The sequence below is a fragment of the Hippoglossus hippoglossus genome, chromosome 4 (assembly GCF_009819705.1).
Source record: "Hippoglossus hippoglossus isolate fHipHip1 chromosome 4, fHipHip1.pri, whole genome shotgun sequence".
NCBI lineage: Eukaryota > Metazoa > Chordata > Actinopteri > Pleuronectiformes > Pleuronectidae > Hippoglossus > Hippoglossus hippoglossus.
In genome coordinates this window covers 10,961,124-10,984,991 of record NC_047154.1, presented here as the reverse complement: position 1 = coordinate 10,984,991, position 23,868 = coordinate 10,961,124, and the positions used below count along the sequence as shown (strand labels likewise).

At 42.7% G+C, this 23,868-nt stretch overlaps 1 protein-coding gene across 2 annotated transcripts in view; it reads left to right on the top strand.

Annotated features, from left to right (window-relative positions):
* The first annotated feature begins 3,615 nt into the window (after window positions 1-3,615).
* Window positions 3,616-23,868, top strand: part of ssbp4 (single stranded DNA binding protein 4) — an 89,697-nt gene continuing 69,444 nt past the window's right edge. Inside the window, exons 1-3 of one of the 2 annotated variants that reach the window (XM_034584280.1) lie at window positions 3,616-3,839; window positions 14,973-15,045; window positions 18,620-18,681. In XM_034584280.1, coding sequence (XP_034440171.1) covers window positions 3,784-3,839; window positions 14,973-15,045; window positions 18,620-18,681 — 191 coding nt within the window. In that variant the 5' untranslated portion in view covers window positions 3,616-3,783. The remainder of the gene's footprint in view (window positions 3,840-14,972; window positions 15,046-18,619; window positions 18,682-23,868) is intronic. The other variant, XM_034584281.1, reaches the window with a different exon arrangement.

The following is a 23,868-nucleotide window of genomic DNA, read 5'->3' as shown; positions in this document are numbered from 1 at the left end:
TCAAAGTACACGTCCATTATTTCAAACAGTCCATAGCAGGCCGAACCAAAATGAGATGGTCTTCTTATTGGGTCACCAGCTTGTCCCGCCTTTACAGTTGTTGCCTAGCAACAGAGCTCTGGACAAGAAAGTTCTTCGGTTGGTTAAAAACACTGAAAAGAGATTTTTTAAAGCATGTGTACTGTTAGCTGTTCGGTTGAATTCACACATTTAAAATTAATTCTTCTGTTGCCTCGCTTGCTGCCACCATTACGTATTTGAAAAACTGTGAATCGCAATGAATCATGGGATATGTTGGGCCAGGAAGGATCCACCTGGTGCAGCCTCCATTGCTCAGGGATAGAAGGACGCATTTGTCGGCTGCATTTGAAGGAGCCTTTGACTTCAACAGTCTAGTTGCACAGATGGTCTTCAAATGCAGCCTCTTAAGGAAACGGCCCCTGACTTGAGACTTTTTATGTATCATATACTGATCAGTGTGAACAGTAAACTAACCTGATGATTCAACATGCTATAGGTAATTAAAAGTCAAACACTACAAGCACGTTCTGCCTTTAGGCTGACACCAAACATAAATGTGTCTTATATTTAGGATCTAGCAGCTAATCTGAGATGCTCTTATATGAGCTGGTCCCATTCAATGATATGGAACGGCCGCTGTGCCACCTCCCTGCAGCTGTTTCCTTTTTTTTTTTAATTGGAGTCTGAGGTGTAAGAGCAGCAGGGAAAGCAGATTGCCTTCAGGTCACTGTGGTGTCAGAGTTGGAATGAGTAAGAATAACCAATCCCCTTTTAGCTGAAAAGAAATCAGCTCCAAAGATCTAATAATGACTGAGGCTTTGCGCATGATGTAAAATGTTGAGTTGAAGCTGTGCTCGAACTGTGGGGTGATCGTGTCAGAACACTGAGTCTGACTTGGCACCAGAGACGGCTGCTTAAGCCTCCTCTGTGATAACCAACAACGCCCTTGATTAACTCATCGCTTCTGGTTCCACATTCAACCTCTTCATTTTTGGATTGTTTGATAATCAGAGTCACTAAAGGTTGTGTGTCCTTTACTGCTCAGAAAGATGATTCAGGCTGCACTTGACCGGAATACAACAGTTGAAACAAATAATAATGAATAAAGCGCTGCATAAACAATGACCTGAGACACTGATTATCATCAGACAAACACCCACCAGTGGATGTTCAAAACAAGTTGTATCTGAAATTCTATTCTTAGTTTGACAGCACTTCTACCAGTGATGAATATTTCAAACATTTCTCAAGCAGCTTCAAGTGTCTGGTCTTTTCACATTAAGCATAGTTTCAGAGTTGATGAAAATGTGTTTTCCTGTGTCCATATGTACAGACAAACTCCAAGATCAGGGTCTGAGCTGTGTGTGTAACATGGGTTGTTTGATGAGCACCAGAGAGGAGACACAGATTGCCCTTGTGCAGGAAGGTCATGAAGTTAACTGTCACTATGATACATTATATCACATGTCATTTGGCGGACACTTTTATCCAAAGCGACTTACAATTAGTGCATTCAACATCTATGAGGGGCTATTTAGGGGTTCCGTATCTTGCCCAAGGACACATCGGCATGCAGATGGGGAAGACTGTGGATCGAACCCCAATCTTAATGCAATACTGAATAAGATTCCGCGAGAAGGTAAACAAGGAAGTGATGATGCACAACAAGCTGTTCTAATCTACAAAAATAATGGAAGAAGTTAATGATGCCATGGAAAGCACACGATAATGAAGCACAAAACATTACTCTCACTTGTTCTCGACAATGTAAAACATTGCACAAAAGGAAGCAGAGGTTCTGTTACACAGCACAAAGTACCTGCACTCATACAGACGTTCCTTATAGGTTGTTACCCAGCTGTCGTAGCATCTACAGGCACATTGCATAGACTGTATGGATGCGGCCTTATATCTGTATTCCATCAAATGAGCAGCAGAGGGCGACTCCACTCATTGCGAAAAGAAGTCAGTTTCTACCTAGGAAACATTCTCACAAAGTTTACGGTCTGAAGCGCTAGTTTCAAGTCGCCTTCAATACAGCATAATGTTCACTTTGTAAATTAAGGTCACATTTAGAATAAAATAGACAATAAAGCATGGTATGCATTGGGACGTGGATACCATTAAATTGACAGCCCCCCCCCCACTCCTCCAAATATGGTTACGATGGTTACCAAGATGGCTTTGGACAAATAGCCAAACTTGAGGCTTCAAAGCAGCTAACAAACCAATAGGTGACGTCAGGATGGGTTTCCACTTCCTACATTTCCTATTTGGGGCACATAGGAAAGTGGAGATAATGCAATTTTTATAAAATGATTTCTTACTATAAGATATGTGTACGGGAACAATGATGCACTTACATGTTAAACACACTTAAACTCGGAGAACGATTGTTGTTATGCTTGGCAAAAAAAAAAAAGGCATATGTGACAGCACAAACTCCATGTCCTGCATGAAAGTCAGATGTGCAGCTCATCCATCCACTAATGTCACACTCACCTTTACTTTCTGCTTTACTGTACGTGACATGCTTACTCCTGCAAAATGGCAGACACCATCTTAGGGAAAAATGTATTTGACTTATACTGAAACTGCTTTGATCTATAACGCAGCCCGCCACACGGGGGCGGAGTAGATGTTTTGGCTTCACTTATGCAAGGCTGTCATACCACCCATCTTGATATAAAGGATGGTGTCCATTTTCATTCCTCTTTACTTTACATTTCCCAACGTGGAGGAATTCCTCCACTCATGGCGGTGAAAAGTTTACAATGTCATCCATGTGATACCATGTCACATTTCACATTATTTAAAAGTTCTATATATTTTGTTAGTCTTTTTATTTATAGCTATTTGTGATAAAGTTTATAATTAAAATACCCGCCGATACAGCGATATCAGCCCCCTAAAATCGGTCAGGTAATATTTTTTACCCCACCAACTGAAGAAGTATTTCTCGTGGCCATGCTACGCTGTGAAATAACTGTTCGTTCTTTGACATGGCAACATATACCGCTTTTATTAAGCTCATAAGATATATTCGATATTTTAAATTCATGGAAAAAAGCCATGTGTTAACACATCACAGCACAACACAATATGGACACAGCATTTCCACTCATCGTCAACATGTATGTAACATGTTAAAACGACGGCGGTGTCCTCATTGGTGTGAGAGTATCATGAGTCAAACTCCTGGAATTTAAATTATTTCTTAAGGAGGAAAAACAAGTATTTTAACCGGCCTCCCGAAAAAGGAGCTGGGGCCTGTACCCAGCATGCCTTTCTTCATCTCCCCTCCCTCTATTCTTTCCTCATGTTTCTGAGGTCAGCAAACAAGAAGTGTGCGTTCCCCTTTAAGAAGCCCCCTCCGTTTGCACAGCGGCGGGAGGAGGAGCGGGTCTGCGGAACAGCGGCTGAGGAGGAAAAAAAAAAAAAGAAAAAAAAAAATCCAACAGCGGACGGTTTCAAGTCCCCCCCCGATAGAAACTGTGCCTGATTTGTGGCCAATGTTGGAGATGTAAAAAAAAAAAGAGAGAGAGAGAGAGAGAGAGAAGAGCGAGAGAGAGGGAGGGAGGGAGAGAGGGAAGGAGGAGGAGGAGGAGGAGGGAGTGAGAGAGGGAGGGGAGGTGAGGGGAGGAGAGGAGGGGTGGGGGGCAGGAAAAACACTAAAGGGGTAGCTATGGAGATGGAGCGTTTTCCTGGCTGCTTTCTTTGACAGGTGTTGAGTGGGACAAAAGTCTTAAAACAGAATCCAGCATGTACGCCAAAGGTAAAGGAGCCGTCGTCCCTTCCGACAGCCAAGCGCGAGAAAAGTAAGTGAGACCCGGACACACGGACCGGACTTTTTCCTTTTCTCCTTCTTTCACCTGCTTTTCTTTATCACTATCATTATTTGTATTATTGTTGTTAGAGTTGTTATCATCAGGCGAGATCATCATCGTGCGCGAGAGCGAGCGAGCGAGGAGGGGAGGCAACTTTCTGAAGTAGCTAGTGTAATTTAAAAAACAGCGTAGTGTACGAAAAGTGCGCTCCTGCGTGCGCTTTACCCCCCAACACTCCTCCTCCTCCTCCTCTCCTTCGACCACCTTAAAGGTGCGACTCTTAAACTTTTCTTTAAATTTTATATCTACCTCTTCATTGCACTTTTTTTGTGTGCACGGGATATCCACGCCAACACGCTGCGTTCGCGCAACAACGTGTTTTATTGTGCAGCAAAAGTGCTGCGTTTACATGAGGAGATAAAAGAAGAAGAAGAAGAAGAAGAAGGAGAAGGAGAAGAAGAAGAAGCAGGAGCGCCTTTTCCTTTTTCACTCCGGGTGAAACATGTCTCTGTGGGGGTGTCTGTGCTCGGCTGTGGCTGCTCTCGCTCCGAGGAAACTTTAGGGAGGTGAAGCTGCTGGATGGTTGGATCATCCCGTGTACATGTGTGTTTTTTAAAATTTTTGTTAGAAATAGAAAGTGGCAGCTGTACTCCGGAGATGCTCCTGTGTAATTTTTGAGGCGTTGTTGTTGTCAGCGGTGAGGGGGTAAAAGTTTTGTCCCAGTCGACAGTCCTGCAGCAGCAGCAGTGATGGTGCTAAAGTTTGTAGCATCCACTCGCCACGAAGGAGACTCATGCTGCTCCGAACATTATTCTGTTACTCATTATTCTTATTATCAAAATCCGGTCATGAATGTATAGGTTAGTGTGCGTGGAAATATCTGCAAACATGGCTGTGATGCGATTCGCAACATAATGGAGCAAAAATGCTTTATTTATATCTTAATTAAATTTAGCTAAATATTATATTGGTGTTGTATTTAGTTTTCAAAAGCATTTGTGGTGCATGCATCCTCGCTTTTTTAAAAATTATTATTAAAAAACCCTTCTAAATATCCCTCTCCCCCCCCATAGACCCCTTCCCACGCCTGCTCTTTTATTTCAATGCTGTCCTGATCATTTCTGTGTGGGACCATCCAGAGCTGGACCTCCTTTGCATCCCAGCACCACCGATCAGCACAGTCTATTATCATCGGTAGCTATTTTTAAAAGCATGAAAACGGTCTGAGGTGAGAGGAGTGAGCAGGAATCCCTGCTGGGATGAAGTAGTGATCTGAAAAAACACTGTCAGGTCCTGGGAGGCTGTGTGCGTGTTACACAGCACCTCATACATCTGTAATAGAAAACCAAATTTCTTTAGAGACTATTGCATTTGTTTTTTCTGATGCATTGCTGTGTCACATTCAATTGATTAAGCTTTGGAGACACGTTGGCTCGCTTATTTGCTTAGTGTAAGCCTCCTCAAATAGGACTTTGTACACGTGTAGTGCCACCAGCATTTAATTTCACCCTGAAATCACATCAGTTTATTGGAAAATTGAGCAGCTCTCCGTGTGTTTGCGTCTGCTGCGTTGAGGTGGAGTGTGGGGGGGGGGGGTGAATCCTAAATGAAAACAGTCCCATGTGGCTTTATGAACAGCAGGCAGCGTGACCTTTGAACCGGCGTATGATGCTTTAATATTGCATATGAACCGCAAGCACGCACGTCGATCTGCTCTTACACCTGTTTGTGTGCCTTGGCTTCATCGCTCAGTTTACGACACATTGAAATGAAATGTGTTCTTTAAACACTGTGGGGGTTTTTTTTACATTTTTTTTTGTTGTTGCCCTTGCTTGTTCAGGGAGTATGGATTATGTGCCATGTGTTATTCGGAGAGAACTCAGTGCACAGTGTATTCCAAATGATAGTGTAGGAGGATGATTAAATAAATAAATACAATTCATTAACTCATAAGAAATACAAGTCTTTTGAGAGGTGGAAATGATGAATACGTCTGTGCTGAGGCTGCTCATCTTGAATTTAGCCTTTTCCAGTTTGTTTGCATCAGAAGCTCCACAGTAAACATCATTTTGTTTATTGTATTTAAAACTGTGTATATATTTAGCAATTAGCTTGTGTGTATCGCTCTCTGTGTCTGTGTGTCACAGGCTGATAGTCATTGTCCAGGCGTAATGGCCGATGCTTGCCCTCTCCCCCTCACCTGTCCTGTCACCCTAACCTGCCCCGCAGGGCCAACACATGTTTCCTTGTAAACGTGGAGTTCACGACAGCTGCCTCAATGCATCACTGAATGAGCTCATATTCATATTTACATATTCATACGGCTCTTTACATATTCACATATTGAACAGAGGGTGCCCCGGATGGACCTGTATCCAATCTCTTGTGCTCAGAGGGCTGATAATCGAGTCGTATACTTAATTGAATTAACAATAAATTAGTAGCGTGACCTGTATATCTGTCTCTCTCGGTTTCATAAAGTATATTTGGAATCAGTTCTGGAGAGAAAATACTTACAACACTGTGTTGGAATCAAGTGTCACACTGTTTTTATACATAAAACTTGTTGAACGAAAAGAATAAATGAAAAACTGGTGAAAAAGGTAATTTGTCCTCGTTTGGTACATGAATGCATGATGATTTTTATGAACTGCTTCTTTGTGTAGTTTCTTCAATGAAGTTTGGTTGTATTAATAGTAACATTTGACAGTGCTGTATAATTTCATTCTAAACACACTTCAGACGGCGAGGGCTTGCAGAACGTGTTTCCTAACGCCACACTTATTAGTTAGCAGTCGGGTGTCGTCGTGAGTGACAGCAGCAGCTGAGGGGTTTCAGGGAAAGTGGGTGACAACCTCAATCTGGAGGCTTTGGAACAGCCAAATATACAGTATATATATTATTAATGATAATAATAAAAAACAATTCGTTTTCTGAAAGATCTGACAGCTGTAGTTTACTTAACGTATTGCAATGTTGTCAGTGTTTCAGGTGAACTCCTGTTGCAATCCTCCCCATAAAACCATAGGAAACAAAGCTACGTTTTTTTCCTTGTTATAAAGCTGTTGCCTTAATACATGTGACCTGCTGTGCACAGGTGTGCAGCTTTCGACTCTGAATCCTCCAAAAGTAAAAACCCTGTAGAACAACACATCCTTCTGTGGCACTGACCACTTAAGTTAGCCGCCACCTGAATGCTGTACAGCTGTTCTCAGGTTTAGTATACAAAATGTTCCAACATGCCGGCTCAAGTGTGTATTTAAGCTTACGACATTGGACAAATGTGTGCGCACTGTGTTTTCTTTACATTTTCTGTAAAAACCTTGAAACAAAAACTTGAATCACACCTGTTCAGAAGCACAACATAGAGGTGTCACACGTACGTTTTGCATTATGTGGATTCTTCCACACAGCCAAGGCCTCGCCATACAAATGGAATCGAGCCGCCTGCTCTCGCTGCTGTAAGATCACAGGTTTCAAACATGAGGGGGGAGTAAAGTTTTTCCTTTTCACATCCTTGAGAAGCATTATTGTGAATAAATATTGAGTTAAAAAAAAGAAAGAAAACATGCTAATAATAATTATGCAGATAGAGGAGAACCTGGTGCCCTTATGACCAAAGAAATTAATTACTCTTCACATTTTCTTACCAGTGTTTTATAACATTTAATTTGAACAGGGGTAACACAGCAGGTTTAATATTAATGTGACCGTATTATTTAGTCACTGGAACCTCTTTGAAATGTGCACTGATGAATCTGGCTTCTTAATTAAATGTGCCATTCACAGAAATATTTCATTCATGATCAAACATCTCATTTTTTAAAAGCATGTTCAATAGTTTCTAAAATAATCCTGCTCCACACGTTTGTTTTCTAATTCCCTCTTGTTTGTTTGCAGACATGTTTTATGAGTATTTCTTGATTTTCTGGGGAGGGAAAGAAACTTCAAGTGTAAAGTTAATCAGTTTGTTTTGAACATGGGCTTCTTTACATCCTCTGCTCCTCCTCTGGCTCCGCCCACGTGTTTACATGCAGTCTAATGGGGATCTTCAGCTCTGAATGCATGGTTTTGATTCTACACAGATGGCACTGCCATCTGCATTTTAGTCTTTTGATGGGAGCATAAAGGGCTGTGCACTAACATAGACAGGAACACTGCACTAAAAGTAAAGAAACCCCTGATTTAGCCCCGGCACCCTTTGGCTCACTGTGCTCTTCATTCAGACATGTCAACAGTTAATTAATGTTGCCTTTCGTCAGCCGCTTTGGGTGCATCCGCACAAATTTGGTAGTTTTCTCACTTGAAATAAGGAGACAGTCTAAATATTGAGGCTACGTGCCTGAAGTTGTTAATCAGTCTGGTTAGAGAGCAAAAGTGTGTGTGTCTTTTATTAGAACACAAAGAAAAGTATGTGTCTCAACAGACAACAGATAAGAAGGACTTCACGTTGTTCTCTTTGGACACATTCTCCCTGGTACATTACATCACATGCACTGAAGCTCAGACATTTTCCAGAATTTTTATAAAGGGGCTGTGTGAGAATGCAAATATCCGAGTCAATTTTGCCAGAAAGTTTCTGGAACTTGGAAAAAATGTAGGGGATATGTCTGAGTGAGGCCACGTGAGAATACAGCAGGACAATGTCCAAATTCACAGTGGATGCAAAATTGTAATAATACAAATATGTCAGGATGAAAAAGAGTGTGGCCCATACATGTAGAAGACAGTGCCGTCATGTCCTGCCTCCTGCCCTGTCCAGACACCGCCCTCACCTGAATGTTCTACATATCTTCCTGTTGTTGTGAACACGTCTGATAATCTCCTGCTGTTTTCTCCAAATGTGAACGTCAAACTCCAGGAGAATGTCCAGACCCAATTTTCTGGACACTTTCCTTTTCATGTCTGTAAAACGGTTACTGTAAATTGTTGTCCTGGTTGACTGCTGTGGCGATAACAGAAGTATGTCAGCTATGTCACTATAATCTCTTATCACACGTCAGAATAAATCTCTCTGCTTTGCCTCCTCCTCTTAAATAAAAGTGTATTTGTGAGTGAAAATCAACAAGTTATTGTTATTATTTGAAGTGCGAGGTCAGAGTATATTTACAGGTGAGTCAATAGGTAACGTCTCAGTCGAGCACATGTGAGAGGAGTGTTTGTGTGTGTGTGTGTGTGTGTGTGTGTGACCGTGTGTGTGTGTGTGTGTGTGTGTGTGTGTGTGTGTGTGTGTGTGTGTGTGTGTGACCATGTGTGGATTAACCCGTGGCTAAAGCCATGCATGTTTACTTGCTCATAGACACTGATTTGTTTTGACAAAGGAACTGCCATAACAAAGCCAAGCAAATATAGACAGTGTGTGCAGTGGGAATAAGCTTTAGTGCAACAGCTTCACAGCATCACAGGCGTCTCGAAGAGACACCCAACCTTTCATTCACCTCCGAGTGATACATCATTACGTTCACACCTGTTCACCGCCACTGTGTCAGTTCTATACTGCTTTTATAAGGTGTCCATAAATATTTGATATCCAGGAAAGAGAGCATTTTCTGTTTATACTCTGCGTGTTACGTTAAGGACGCCACTGAATCCATAAATTATGCATGGTATGTATCTTCATTCTTCTCTGAAAAGGCATAGATTGTATATGAAAGCAGACACGGTGACGGGCACAGCTTAATCCTCTGCCATCACTTCCTCCGCGCATACCTTACCTCACCCTGCTCCTGCTCCCGCTCCTGAATTATTGAAGCCAAGACATGAAAGTTAATTTGCTAACTGTCTGTGCTTTAGCTGGCTAAACTCGGCTGAGAGGCCCATCGTCTCTGGAGGCGGGTGAAAGAAAAGGGGGAGGCTGGATGGGGCAGCCCGGGGCGAAATGTCAGGTGCGTTTCCTGGGGACGAGGCGATGGGAGAGAGCGCCTTGATGTGTGGACATGGAGCAAAGTGCTAGTTAGGCCACATGAGGTTAGAGGAGAAGATCAGAAATGGTGTGGTAGATTTTTTTTACAGCCTCAGCTACAGAAAAGGCAGGATAACCGCTGCAAATGATCCTGTAGCTTAAGAGCGGGAGCGTGAGAAACAGACAGAAACAGATGCACCGCTCGGCTTTGTGGTCTTTTAAATGTAAACTCACACACCAGCTTTACATCACCAGCCTTGATATCCAGTCAGCGCTCAAAGCAAAGGTCAAACGCTCTTCCTCCCACTCATCTGTGTCATTTGCTCCATTCTCCGTTATTGTTAAATTTGCGGACGCCCAAGGAAGGAGAGAGTGAACTGTGTACGAGAGGAAATGTGAGATGTGAGGTGCATGGACGGCCGTGCGGTTGTGGTTTGCCTTCTTGTAAGCATCTCATCTTTTATTCCTGAGTGACACGTGTAGCGAGCGCAGGGCTGGCGGGGGGGGAAGGAATTCAGGTTTACAGTGTCCGCAGAGGGAAACGCCGCAGCCGTGACCTCCAGTTTCCCTCTGACACAGCTCTCCTGCTCTGAACATTCACCTCCATGTCTCCTTTATCTACCTGCCCTTCCTCGGGTTCTGCTCTATCAGCTTGCAAAAGAGGAAAAAGTCTCCTCCTCAGCCAAGTTACACTTACTGCTTCTGACAGAGTAACAAAAGGTGTCCCCTGAAGCCTGGATTGAATGAGTGTTTTTAAATAATGCATTGCAGCTGGGGCAGGTGCCCATCGCTAGGGCATAGAGCCCCTCAGATCACGCCAGGCTCTGCCATGAAAATTTCATTGCCGCAGTGCTCATGGGAATCTCTGTTCGATGCTGTACAGTGTGGACAGGGCGTATAGGAGCTGACGCCTGCCGCAGGGTATTTCACAGTTGTTGTTTTTTTTACATTTTACACCAACGGACTCCCCATTTTACGCAGAGTCTGGGAAAACTTAAACGCCCCTTAACTCTTCAGGGTGGAAAACGGAGGTAAATATTTACGTCAGCGTTACAGTAACAATGAAACAAGGAAAAAAAGACAAATCTTCAAATGAAGAAATGCTACATCCAGCCTCATTTCTGCAGTTTCAGTTTGATTTACTCACTAAAATACAGGAAAATACCGCTGCCAACATCCTGACGAGAGACCAGAGGACCTGTGGACACCGCAATTATTACCATGTGCTCACAGCTTTTAAGTTTATGAGCACCAGCGGAATATATGTGGACGTCTTTTGTCCTGGGTTTTGTCCCTCAGGCAAGAGGCTGCTTTAACTTCTGCCAAGAGTTTGTCGGGGCCCGAGAGAAACTCTGCAGCCACTACTTCACTACTCCTATAGGTTTTTCAGTTTAAAAAAAACAAAGTTCTTTCTATTTTCATTCACAATTAACAGTATTTAAAAGCACTAACATTGGACATCAGCAGTAATGGACAGCTACTGTTTGTTGGATACTGTTAGTTATTAGCCTTCTTATGAAAAACACATCAACCTATTTGATACTAATATGTTTTATTTTGGAAAAGTAGGAAAACTGCTTTTCTTATTTGGTTTGGAAGAAAATCCTCTGACATCACTTCTGAAGCAAAACTTTTGCAAATATCAACTTCATTACACACTGATCAGTTTCACTTGTTGATACCAGGACAACTGCTCTTTTTGAGATCAATATTAATCACAAGTATGTTATCTTTTTGTTGGTTTGTTTGTTAGTTAGCAGGATTACACAAAAACTACGGGACAGTTTACGACAAAACGTGGTGGCAGGTTGAAGTATGGTCAGGGAAGAACCTATTAAATGTATGTGGATGCAGATCAGGGGGCAGATCCAGGAATTCCTTTTCACATTCATTGTGAAATAGGGCTTTTTCAATGTTTTCTGAGTGCTGAGTTTGTTTGTCTGATTGTCTATTAGCAGTATTAGTCAAAAAAGTCTATTTCCATGAAACTTTGTGCAGGAGTCGGGCATGACCGAAGGAAGACTTTGTGTCGTACCTGGAGACGAGTGTGTGTGGATGATTGCTGGTTGTGTGGTCTGTCCAGTCTCCATTCAATTGCTTCTTTGTGCTGTCTCTCTTGTCAGAACTAATGTGAGTGAGGGGTCCGTGTGTGTCTCTCTGCGGGTTCAGTAACTGAGCCGTTGATTATTTTGTTGTAGACACAAAGAAGGGAACAATATGTCGTGAAGTAGTTCTTCAGTTCAGTCACTTCTTGTATTTTCGATCTCTTGTCTCTTGTTTACCAGAGTTAACAAGGAGACAGACATGAGAAGTAACAAGGTCCAGAGTCCTGTACTCTGTATGGGACCCGAACCGTTACCTGTCCTTATCTCCAAGTCAAATCCAGACCTGTTAACATACGACCCCTGTCCCGGCCCGTCACCCGTTATTAAACACACATACAAAGTCTCTCACATCAAATGAGTTACAGCTGCCTTGCCCTCCTGTTCTGGTTGTCGATTTGTGAATTTTCTCACCCACTGCCCACCCACGTTTAGTTCAATTTTACCATTACCTATGAATTTATATTGATATATGTTTTTACCTGTTATTCAACTTTCGTACCTGACTCTATCAAGGTCCCCAGTCAATAAATATCATACTGATTGAGAAGGAGATTGAGTGATTGTGATTCATCAGACTCAAAACAATCTTTTCTAAGCTTCCTGTTATTTTGCTTCTTCAGTTAAAGAAACCGGCCTTTGTTCAGTCTGAGCTACAGTGGGTTAAGGGAATAGTTCAACATTTGGGAAATACAAGTAGATTTCTTGCAACAGAGTTAGATAAGTATATTGAAAATCAACATTTTCATATCTTTGAAGCTATGGGCGAAAGCTATCTTAGCTTAGCATAAAGACTGGATATGAGGGGAAACGGCTAGCCTGGATCTATCCAAATGTGACATCATCACTTTACCAGCTCATCTAAAGTTTATGAATTATCATGTTGGATCTTGTTTGTTTAATCTGCACAAAACTGAAGTGTAGGAATGATCAGGCAGATATCGCTTGGCAGCAGTGACTGCATGGAGTCTTGTCATCTTGTTGCCATGACAACCAGACTTTTACCTGCTACGCGAAAACGAATGAATGAATTTTACTCTGAGTGCCTTACTCTTCAGATTTATTCATAGAGAAAGTTGTGTGTTTTATTCTTGGTCCAAATTTCGGAGAGAAATGGCAGAGTCAAAAATTTGTGTGACCTGTTTCATAATATAAGGAAATCAATACAAATTATTAGTATTATTAGCTATAGATAAGTATGATTTGTTGTCGTTATGTGTTAATTGTTAAACTTTTCAGATTAATTTCTGCTTTTTATCTAAAGTTTTCACTGTTATACTCTTTCAACTGTTTTGGGTAGAATGCAGAATAAAGAGATAAATATATACAGCATATTTTCACTGTCTACACACATCAAATGACTCCTTGGCATATAAAAGGTTTGTTTGTATAAGCTCATTGAGAGTCAACACCAAACTGCCCTTTGCGTCTTGTAGCAGCTATAGTTCTGTTGTTGTTATAGCATGTGGTTGACTCCCAGCAGTTTTCACTAACACCTTAGTTTACTGTATATGAGCCGTATTCGAGGTTGATGGACCAAGTCAGAGATAAAATGTGAGTATTTGTCAGAGCGTGAGATTTATGGGACGCTCAACTGTTCCTCTGTGTCTGCTTTTTATTTTGCAAGTTATCTGTAAAACCTCGATGAGCTGAAAATGTTTATTTTTCAGCCATTTTTCCCCGTCTGCGTCTGATGCATGAATAAGCATCAACCCCTTCAATAACAGGAATCCGGCGCGCAGCGCGGCAATACCTGAGAGTCCAACTTCAGCCACATCAGAGGATGTCTCTCGTCTCCTCTTCTCTCCGTGTTTCTCTCGGTGTCTACGCTGTTTTGTTTTCAGCCTCGGTGCCTCAACAGCACAGTTTCCTAAAACCACAGGGATATGGCCGAGTGCCACCGAGGCTCTTTAGCTCAGAGCTGCAGAGCTTTACATCACACGTTTACAACCCCTCCGCAGTGAATATGATCTTCATACTGTAAAATCTTGTTTATCCAAGCTCCGTCTCAGATGACAGAGTGATGATTTTCAGCCAGGCGAGCACATTTGCTGGACTCGAGTTGGTGGGTAACGTGGAATGAAACGAGCGCGACACCTTTAGGGAAAGACAGAGAGCGTTAATTGTGGAATAATCTTTCAAATGAGCACTGTTAAGGTTGGATCACATGAACTAAACTATGTAGACTCATAAATATCCTGTTTTCACGAACATATGAACTTTACAAAAGGGGTTAGGTTCGTTTCTGAATCAGCAGGAAGAGCTCTGTGTTTTATATAATCTGTCCAGGAAGCAAAGATCCCTGCAGTGACCAGCTGAGATCAGGTGTTTTACCTTTAAAGGTGCAAACTGGACGATGCATTAATTTAGAAGATGAAAAGCAGATCTGTCCGATGTGCTGTCTGAATGATGATGAATGGGTTTCATTTTGTTTCCTATTTCTTTTAGGTCTGTGTTTACATAGCACTTTTCTAGTCTTGATGATGACTCAAAGTGCTTTACAGTACAGTTTATTTTTGCCATTCACCCATTCTGACACACAGTTATACAGTGCATCTATGTGCAGAACATCACTCATACACTGACCAACCCAGCCGCCCCTACTACCGGTGTAATGCTCTGTTTTTAAGAGGAAAATTATTTTTTTACATATGGACGTGCAAAGACTGAGTCGGTTGTTTACATGTGAAACATATAAATCAGCCAGTTATCTGGAGAAAACCCGGGAGAAGAGGAAAAAGCTCATTATCGAGTCAATTTATTTTTAATGAGATAGTTCTGTGAATGCATTTGGAATTTCTTTCGATTTTTCCATCTTTCTTTTGTGGATCTTCTCTTTTTCTTTTCTTTTTTCACATGCTTTGTATTTATAAGAAGAAGATTTATGTGTTCGTAAATTAGGGGATGTCTTTTAATCCCCAAAAGTGTGGAGCCAAATGCATTGGCATGAAACATAAATAAAAAAAATACTCGTATGTAAGTTATCCAGAGTGACGTGAGAAGATCTGAGGAGGAAGTGGAATATAAAGATGTGATATGATAAATACGGAATATAAAGATGTGATTCTGAACACTGAACACTGACCCCTGCCCCTCTCTCTCTCTCTTCTTGTTTTGCAGGTTAGCTTTATATGTGTACGAGTATTTGCTGCATGTCGGCGCACAGAAATCAGCACAGACCTTCCTGTCAGAGGTAAGAAGTTCTTTCAGTCTGACCTCCTGTTCATGAAGGACGAGTGATTCCCCCTCTATTGTATGAGCAGGGCTGGAAATCACATTATAGGTTGTTGTGAGTTCAAGCAGCTGTTGAATAATATCACCACAAGCTGAGAACTGTAACAGTGTTTTTTTACAGTGGCTGAACAACAACAGTGTTTATTAATTTGGGACAATGTAAACATGCCATCGTTTGGGCTACTTAATGTGATTAGCCGCCCCTTGTTATAAGCTCTAATTTGTAATCATAAACTCTGTATAATTACAGCAGTTTGACATATTGTAAGCATGTGTTGCTGTTCGCTTTCCGCTGTGACATTTAGAAAAAACGAAGCCAGTCCCTGCTAAGTTAAATCGAATGCACCTTCAGTGTCTGAAACTATTCCAAACATGTCCATTTGTCCCAGGTCTGCTGGACTTATTAGTCTCCTATCAGGGCCCTGAACCGTCCAAGACGTGCAAGCTCTAATGTGTTGCATCCTCTTCCTTAATGGACATCCTCTCTGCTAATGGTCCCACGTCCAGGCCTTCCCCCTGTACAACACCTCCCCTCCCCACTGGCTTTATTCAGCTCCACTTAATACAATCCCCAACACTGAGAAAGGGCTGTAATGGCAGGCGCGGGCAGGTCTATATCATTCAACATTAATACTGAAGTCATTCATCTGCCTTTTCATCAGGTGAGCTCAGTGCAGAAGCCGCTTTCAGACATGCACCGAAGACCCCACATTTTTACAGACATGTGAGAATACAGCAGGAAATGTTGAAGACGTTTCTAACACATGACAGATGCAAACAAATAAATAATAATATTACTCTCTCAGGATGAAAAAGACAATGAGATTCCAGAACGTTTGGCGATAAGGGCCGACCGTTGTCGATGTGCTGTAAACAAAAACACGTGATATCCCTGGTAGAATTCACTCACCAACATACAGCTTTTCCTGGTTTTGTAGAAATAAAGTTCAGAGCACTGATTAGATTATACAGAGATTTTACAAGAATAGTTTGACATTTTGTAAAATATGTTTATTTGCTCTTTAGCTGAGAGTTTTAATCATTTAAAAACTTTGGGTTTGGGTTGACTTGAAAAGCCTTTGGATTCTTGCAGGAATGAGACAGACAAAATAACTCAGAAAGAACAGAAACTTGCTTTAAATCACACTTCCGGCATCAATCAGACACAATCAGACAGGAATCGTTTTGCCTTTGCTTTTAGCGCACAGGCAGGCAGGCAGTCAGGCATTGCTGCTGGAAACCAGCCCAGCTGCCAACAACCAGGAGTGGACGTCTAAAATATGAAGCAGAGATAGGGGAGCAGCACAGTGAGATAAAGTGGTCGTGCTGCCGAGAGCCTCGCTGATTTCAGAGCCTTTGTGGGTGAATCTTCTCCCTGAGATTGAGTGTTAGTGGTGAGCTGTTGGAAAGGAGTGAAGCTCCGGGTCGCACACCCACTCATAGATCCACACACACTTAGTCTGACTCAAACAGGAATTAAAACAACATCTACGCCGACAGGGATTAAAATAACACACACACACACAAACCGTCCGTGTCCACAAGGCAGGCATGCGAAGACCGAAAAGTCCCTTTGACACTATACTTGTCTCAGATGTAGCCCAATGGTTGTGTTTATTTCAACCACAGCTTCATTTTGAACCCGTTGTCTTATATGGTCAAAATCCGTGGACTCGGATTAGAGCGACAGTAACGGGTACATCCGAGCAAACACTGCAGCTTGACCTTTGACCCTTTCGCCTTCATGTGCCTCTAGCTGTAGGCTTTAGAGTGTCGAGGGGATTCCTCATGAGTATTTGAAGAAAGTTTGCAAACGGACAGATTCATTAAACTCATCTACATCAGCTCATTGTTGTGCGGCTTCTCGTGAATTACACAAGACCTGATCGCCCTCCTCTCGCTTTGATTTTTTTTCTGCTTTGATCATCACCTCTTTTTCCCTCAGTTCCCTCTCTGTACATCCTCCTCTTATACGTCCTCTCTGCTCAGGGGCTCCTTGTTTTCCTCCTCATTTTTCCGCTCCTTTCTTCTCACTGCAGTGACCAAGAGTGCTCCGTACATTTTACTTAGACCGTCCTGTAAAAAACAAACCTCTGTGCAAGCAGCTTATTACGACCCATAGTTATGTTTTATTACAAGGCAACCTCTAGTAAATTAGCCCCATAGTAACTGACAGGAGGTAAAGTGGAGTTGTGGTCGGTGATGACAAAAACGATGGGATGCTTACACACTTTTCAGCCAAACCTTTGAACATCCTTTTCGCTCCTGGTATTCTCCTATAGGTCATATCCGTGGGTTGGGACGACAAACTAATATAGACATGATGATCTCATACAAGAAAATAAAGTAAACATCTGTACCAATTTTACATCACATACTGTATGGGCCATGAAGACAAAAATTTTAAACTGACAATAAATAAAACACACATGTCAAAACACAACAGTAGGGTACACTAAATCAGGCGGAAACATCTCACAGTTAACAGGAGAGGATAGCCAAGATCACGTTGAACATATATAATATATTTTTTAAACCGATAATAAACAGTTGCAACATAGTTCCATTCTTTCATATGATTTACTCCGGCTCTGTATTGGTGAGCCTGTTTTCTGTATTTGCAGTTTGTTTGTTTCTTAATCCAACAAATGTTATTAACGGGTTGAAGATGTTTTCAACAGCTGCAGTGCATTCAGCTCTCTCAGCATCAGAATGTTTACATGTTTGTACATCTGTCTTAGTGAGGACCCTCATTGGCATAATGCAATACCTTAACCATTAAAACTAAATGCCGAACCCTTACCTAAAACTAATTCAAACACACACACACTTTTATAGTATAGACACCCCACACTTCTGTCCCCGAGAGGACTGCCACTCCATGCTCTCCTGCACAGTGCAGCACTCAGCTCTTTAGCAGCATTAAATCAACAGGCCTACACCCACATACGGCACATCACATCACTTTAAACTGCACTGGGGAGATCTATAGAATAGACACTTTAATAGAAATCTGAGGCCTGGATCTCTTTTTCTATATATATATTTAGAAATAGAGAAATCTTGCTGCTCTCATGCTGTCCTCAGCAGACTCTGGTGAATCATCTCTCAGACTGACTGCACTGAATCTGTGTGTACTGTGTACTGTGTTCCGTGTGTGCGTGTGTGTGTCGAGTCACGTTAGTAGTAGTGTGTGAAGCAGGCAGCAGGTCTGCTATCTCTCACTGGATCTTATCTCAGTGTCCAGATACAGGCAGGAGCTCTGCTGGTTTGTGAGGGCGATGGAGAGGGCCGCTGCTTCAAGACAGTCACACTGTCTTATCCACAAACTTGGCTCTGCACTTCACTGCACCGCGCTGCCCGACGGCCTATTTCTCTGTCTGACTATTGCTGTCTGTCTAAAGTTGGGGGGACGGTTGAGCAAAATGATTACATTATGCATAAAACATGCTGCGGTGTCTTAATTTTTCATTTCCTTCCTCCGTCTTCTGCCCTCAACCCCTTCTCCCTCCATCCCGCTTCTTTTCTTACAGATCCGATGGGAGAAGAACATCACACTTGGGGAACCACCAGGATTTTTACATTCATGGTGGTGGTATGTATACATTGATCCTCTCTCTCTCTTTTTCCTTTACATGACCACACACACACACACACACACACGCACATGCATGTTTTTTCAACAGCTCACATTCATACTGGAGAAGTACACTTGATGGTCTGAAAGAATGTGAAGGGGTGGAGAGGCACAATAATTGCAGGGAATGCTAAGTGTATCATCTCACACGTGTTTAAGTGCTGTACTCCTGGCCTCCCTCTGATTGACAAGTGAGCTAACTTCCTTTTGCTCTGTTATTTAAACAGTAAAGAAAATCTCACATTGATGTGTGCACTGTCCAGTCAAAGTCAAAATCAGGGTTTTAAAAAGTTTTAAATCTCAACACATGCACTGCAAACCTGAACTTGTCGAGACAGTGCCCAGAGGAGCTGTGGGTGTGAACGCAAATGCCACTGTCAGGCCATTGTCCAGAGAATATACAGAGGCTACATTCAAACTAATGTGTTTTCTATTTTAAAATGGCTTTTTAAAACCAAAAATAAACTCTGTCCACAGAAGTGTTAAGTGCACATCAGTAATTATCCCCGTCTATACCAACACCTGAAAAAAGAGATTTTCCAATACTTATACCAGCATTGGAAAAGCCTCAGATTCTGCCAAAAATACCAAGTCGGGCATCTGCAGACTTCTTTTTAAGTTTTTTAGTTACACCTTGATGAAACTGCAATTTTCTGTTGCCAGAAATCCATTCTTCTTCACTGCTCCAAAACAGCAGTTGTTCTGTCCTGCCACAGTGCATTCTTAAATTAAAATGTAGTAGTCTGGATGAAGCCGGGGAGTTTGTCTGTATTTGTAAATTGGCACCATTTAAAGCATTCTGAATGACTAATTACCAATTCTTCTTTGCCCTGTGCCTATGGTTGTACTGAAGAAAACCTCAGTTAAAACGTAAAGACTCTCAACCAATATCTGGAGAAATACGTAGCGTCTCTTCTCTATGATTTCTAAGAGGATTTATGGGGATTAATATTTGCGATGGACATCAGAGATAGTGACTCTCTCAAAGTGTAAGTCACATTGGATCTAAAGATGTGTGTTTCATGTGCGACTGAATTGTGATGATAAGGAGCGGCAGTTTTGATGTAAATTGCAGCTCTGAGGTTTTTAATGTAACTTAATTGCAGCTTGAAACATCTGCACCACTGTAAAGTTTTTGAGACTCTTTTAAACCTGATGCTCCTTTGACTCTGATGTGGGTTTTCCGTCGTTCCCTTCAGCATCGACATTCAAATCAGATCTGTTAATGCTAGACACAAATACAAAGCAGTGTTTTCTATCCTGCTGGAAGAATGACGTCAGTGGGCTTATTGCCTGATACATACACTGTTTTTCTCCATGTGTGAATAAGAGGGAAGGGGAACACCCAAATGTAGGATTCCCCCCGTTTTTCTTGTTGTCAGGCCAAGAACTAGAAAAAATCCAACTGGAAGTCAAAGAGAGGGGAGCAGAAAGGCGAGAAGGAGAAAGCTGGGCAGCTGGGAAGGATGGAGACAAAGAGACAAACAGGCAGGCAGACAGGGAGGCTGAGACGCTGAATCCTTAGCAAGGCAAAAGCATGAGAGGCAACGAGAGCCGGGATAAGAGGTTTGACAGGGCCCGCTTTGTTTGTCATTCATGCTATCCCCCTCATCCGCAAAACCCCCTGGCTGGCCCTGTGTAATAAACCCGGACATGCGGCTTCGCTCATTCATCCTCTGTGGCCTCAGCATGTGTTGTAATTGTGCAGCCTGTTGACACAGTTCATAATGGTCCTTTAAGAGCCTGGCTTCTTTCAACCTGACAGCTCTCAATTGGACAGCTACCAGTAATACTGACAGAATGACATACACAAACATACAGCGGCGTGTACGTCTGCTCTCGTCTCCTACCCAAAACCTCGGGGAGTGTGTTTGTGTGTGTGTGTGACAGAGAGAGAGAGAGAGAGAGAGAGAGAGTGTTTGAAATTGAAAGGGAAACCATTCTCGCTCGTAGTGTGACTTCTGACTGTATTGATGTACCGTATTTCAGCAGAGAGTGGGAGATGACCTTGTGTGTGTGTGTGTGTGTGTGTGTGTGTGTGTGTGTGTGTGTGTGTGTGTGTGTGTGTGTGTGTGTGTGTGTGTGTGTGTGTGTGTGTGTGTGTGTGTGTGTGTGTGTGTGTGTGTGTGTGTGTGTGTGTGTGTGTCAGTTGGAGAGCAGGCTGATGATTAGCCAGACTGAGCAGGGCAGGGCTCCAGTGTAGTATGACCTAGCTGAGGGGCGTCTGTCTGGGCCCATGCAGCACGTGGACGGGAAGACTCACTGGGGGGGAGTGGGGTCTGGGGGTCGGCTGGGAGGAGCGGTCCTCTGTCCACCCCTATGCCACCCAGCAACCCACCCCCACCGCCCCCCTTTCAACCTCCAGCCTCCCCCAAAACAAAAGCTCCAGATGGTAGGAAAGCCACCAACCTCCCTCGTCCCTCACCCTTTTTCGCTCCCCCCCTCCCTCAACCTTTGTCTGGAGGCCTGTCCCTTTGTTTGCGGAAGAGAGAGACCCCCGAACGGATTAACTCTTTGCATTCCAGCTTTCTTTTGTGTTAAACAGCCTAAATGTAAGACCCCGACCCCTCCACACCCCCCCCCCCCCCCCCCCAGCCCCACCACCCCTCCTCAGCACCTCACTTGGGGTTTTTCTTCTCCCCTCCTGTCTCTGCCTCTGCGGCTGCTTCCTGTAGGACGCCGTTGGTAGGTGGTGGAGGGGGTCTCCAGAACAAGACCGTGGCTGTAAGGGGGGGAGGGGGAGGCAGGCTGGCGGTGGGGGTCACTCATCCACATCTGTTGTTATGGGTGGAGGGATAAAGAAAGGGCTCAGCGAGGACTGCAGGTGTTGATTGTGTCATTAGCTCCCTCTCTATTGGCTGCTGCTAGTTGTCTCCTTATCCCAAAAATCGATTGCCTTAACCAGTTTTCACTGGATGGCCGATGAATCCTCAGCACCCCCACCCCCATCACGGGAAAACATTAACGCGCACATGAAAACCTCAGCACAACAACAGTATGTGGAGGGATCCTCCTCTGTGTGATAGCCTCTGGCTGAAATTCTTGTTTGTGAGGGGGAAAGAAAACAGTGAGAGTGCAACCACCCTCCGCTCCTAAATGTCTGGACTGCTCTTTGTAAACACAGGCATCAGACTCTTCTCCACCCTTCTCCTTCTCCTTCTCTTCTCCTCGTCTAATTTTCCTTCTTTCTTCACGTCATATCATTCAGATCATAAATACGAGCGGCCGAGTTGGAAAAACCATTCACATCTGCCTCCTAATTGTAAATCAGAGTCGGAGACGTTGGGGATTTCTGACAGAGACGATATTTCCCACTTGGTGAGAGGGAGGACAGTGTCAACAACATTGACTATAAATATAATCCAACATTAATACAAATACAGTCCGCTCTGCTGATTCAAAAAGAGCGATACACTGACTGTACCTGGTTTCTGTTGTTAACGAAAATTTATACAAATGTACTTAATACACATGCATAAAAAATTTAAATGGTTCATTTAGACTTATTCTCTGGTGTGACTTCAAGGCTTGCAGTGGACATGGTATCTTGGATTAGTGCTTTCAAAATTCGAGTCTGAACCAAATTAACAGGTGTGAAAGGTTCCTCCAAACCATTGTCTGGACCAACGGACCAAAGTTTAGAACCATGGTTCAGTTCATTTAACAGTGTTGGATAGTTCGGATTTCGAACGAATGCGGGAAACACTGATCTTCATTTCAGATGATATAATGTTCAAACAATGAGTGCGTTCCTTTGGCCCATTCGTACTTGTGTTGAGTACTGAAGGTTGTGATGGTGGTAATGCAATAATGATAATACATTGGCAACGAAGTTATCAAAATGAACTAGTTCATTAATTTTCTCCATTTATAATGTTATTATTTTTAAAAAATGCGCTAATGCTGATACAACAGCTGAAATGATGACACATTGATGTCAGGTGCCCAAACCAACCAATGTCAAGTATAGGTCGACACAGCGAATGTATGTGATGATGATAGGATGTATAGGATAGTTCACCCAAAAATGAAAATTCACTCATTATCCACTCACCGCTATGCCGATGGAGGGGTGGGTGAAGTGTTTGAGTCCACAAAACACTTTTGGAGTTTCAGCATAGTGCATAGCGGCGAGAGCTTGTGCGATGTGTGCGCGTGAACGAACACGGCTCTGAAGGAGAGTAACAGTGGACATTTAGGCTGAAAACATGGTGTAAATTAGTTATTTGCATGTCGTGCTTACGGACACTTGGAAGACACCACAGGAGCAGTATGGAGGCATTTTATGTTTTTTTCTGTTGTTTTTTTACGTTTGAAGAATCAGTCCCCAGTTACTTCAATTGTATTGGATTTGGCTGCAACACTGTTTACCCCTGAAACTCAAAAAGTGTTTTGTTGACTCAAACACTTCACCCACCCCATCCATCCTCATAGTGGTGAGTAGATAATGATTGAATTTAAATTTTTGGATGAAATGTTCACAAAGAATGATCATTGGACTTTTATGTGTGAAAATGCTCTCAGTCTTTAGGTGTACACCAATATCCTAATGCAGACATCAGGTACTTTCTGAAATGGCAGACACCAAACAACTGTAAGTGGTTGAGTTTAGAATGAATCAGACTCGTTTAAATCGCCAGTCTTGGCTGTGTAGTTTCAGATAAGAATCTTTTCAACTTAGAGCTGTTGATGTGATTAATGGGTTAGTTTGCAAACACAGAATTCAACACGCAGAGTTCAACGAGAGATTTTACTTGGTCGACCACAAGCCCTCTTGTCACATTGATTGAGGGAGTGGACACCCTGAATGAAAGTCAGCTGCTGTGTTGCACCTTTATGTCACCTCTGGGATGCGGCAGGGTTTGTAGTCAGTCATGAGCCCAGAGAAGATGGTGCAGGTTTCTTTGCAGAAACAACACACGTTAACTCAAGATGCCAGCACTGCCTACGCTGGAATTAATTTTCCTCTCCCACTTTCTGGCTGTCCAGAAAGTCTCTCATGTGCAGTGTACCTGAGAGCAGGAGTACACTCCACCTGTATTATACACACGGTACAACTTCCTTTTTTTGTTTGTTAAGCCGTTCATCTTCTTGCAATGACAGTTGCTGTATTTATTAGCCACAGTCCAAAGGGAGTGTTCCTGA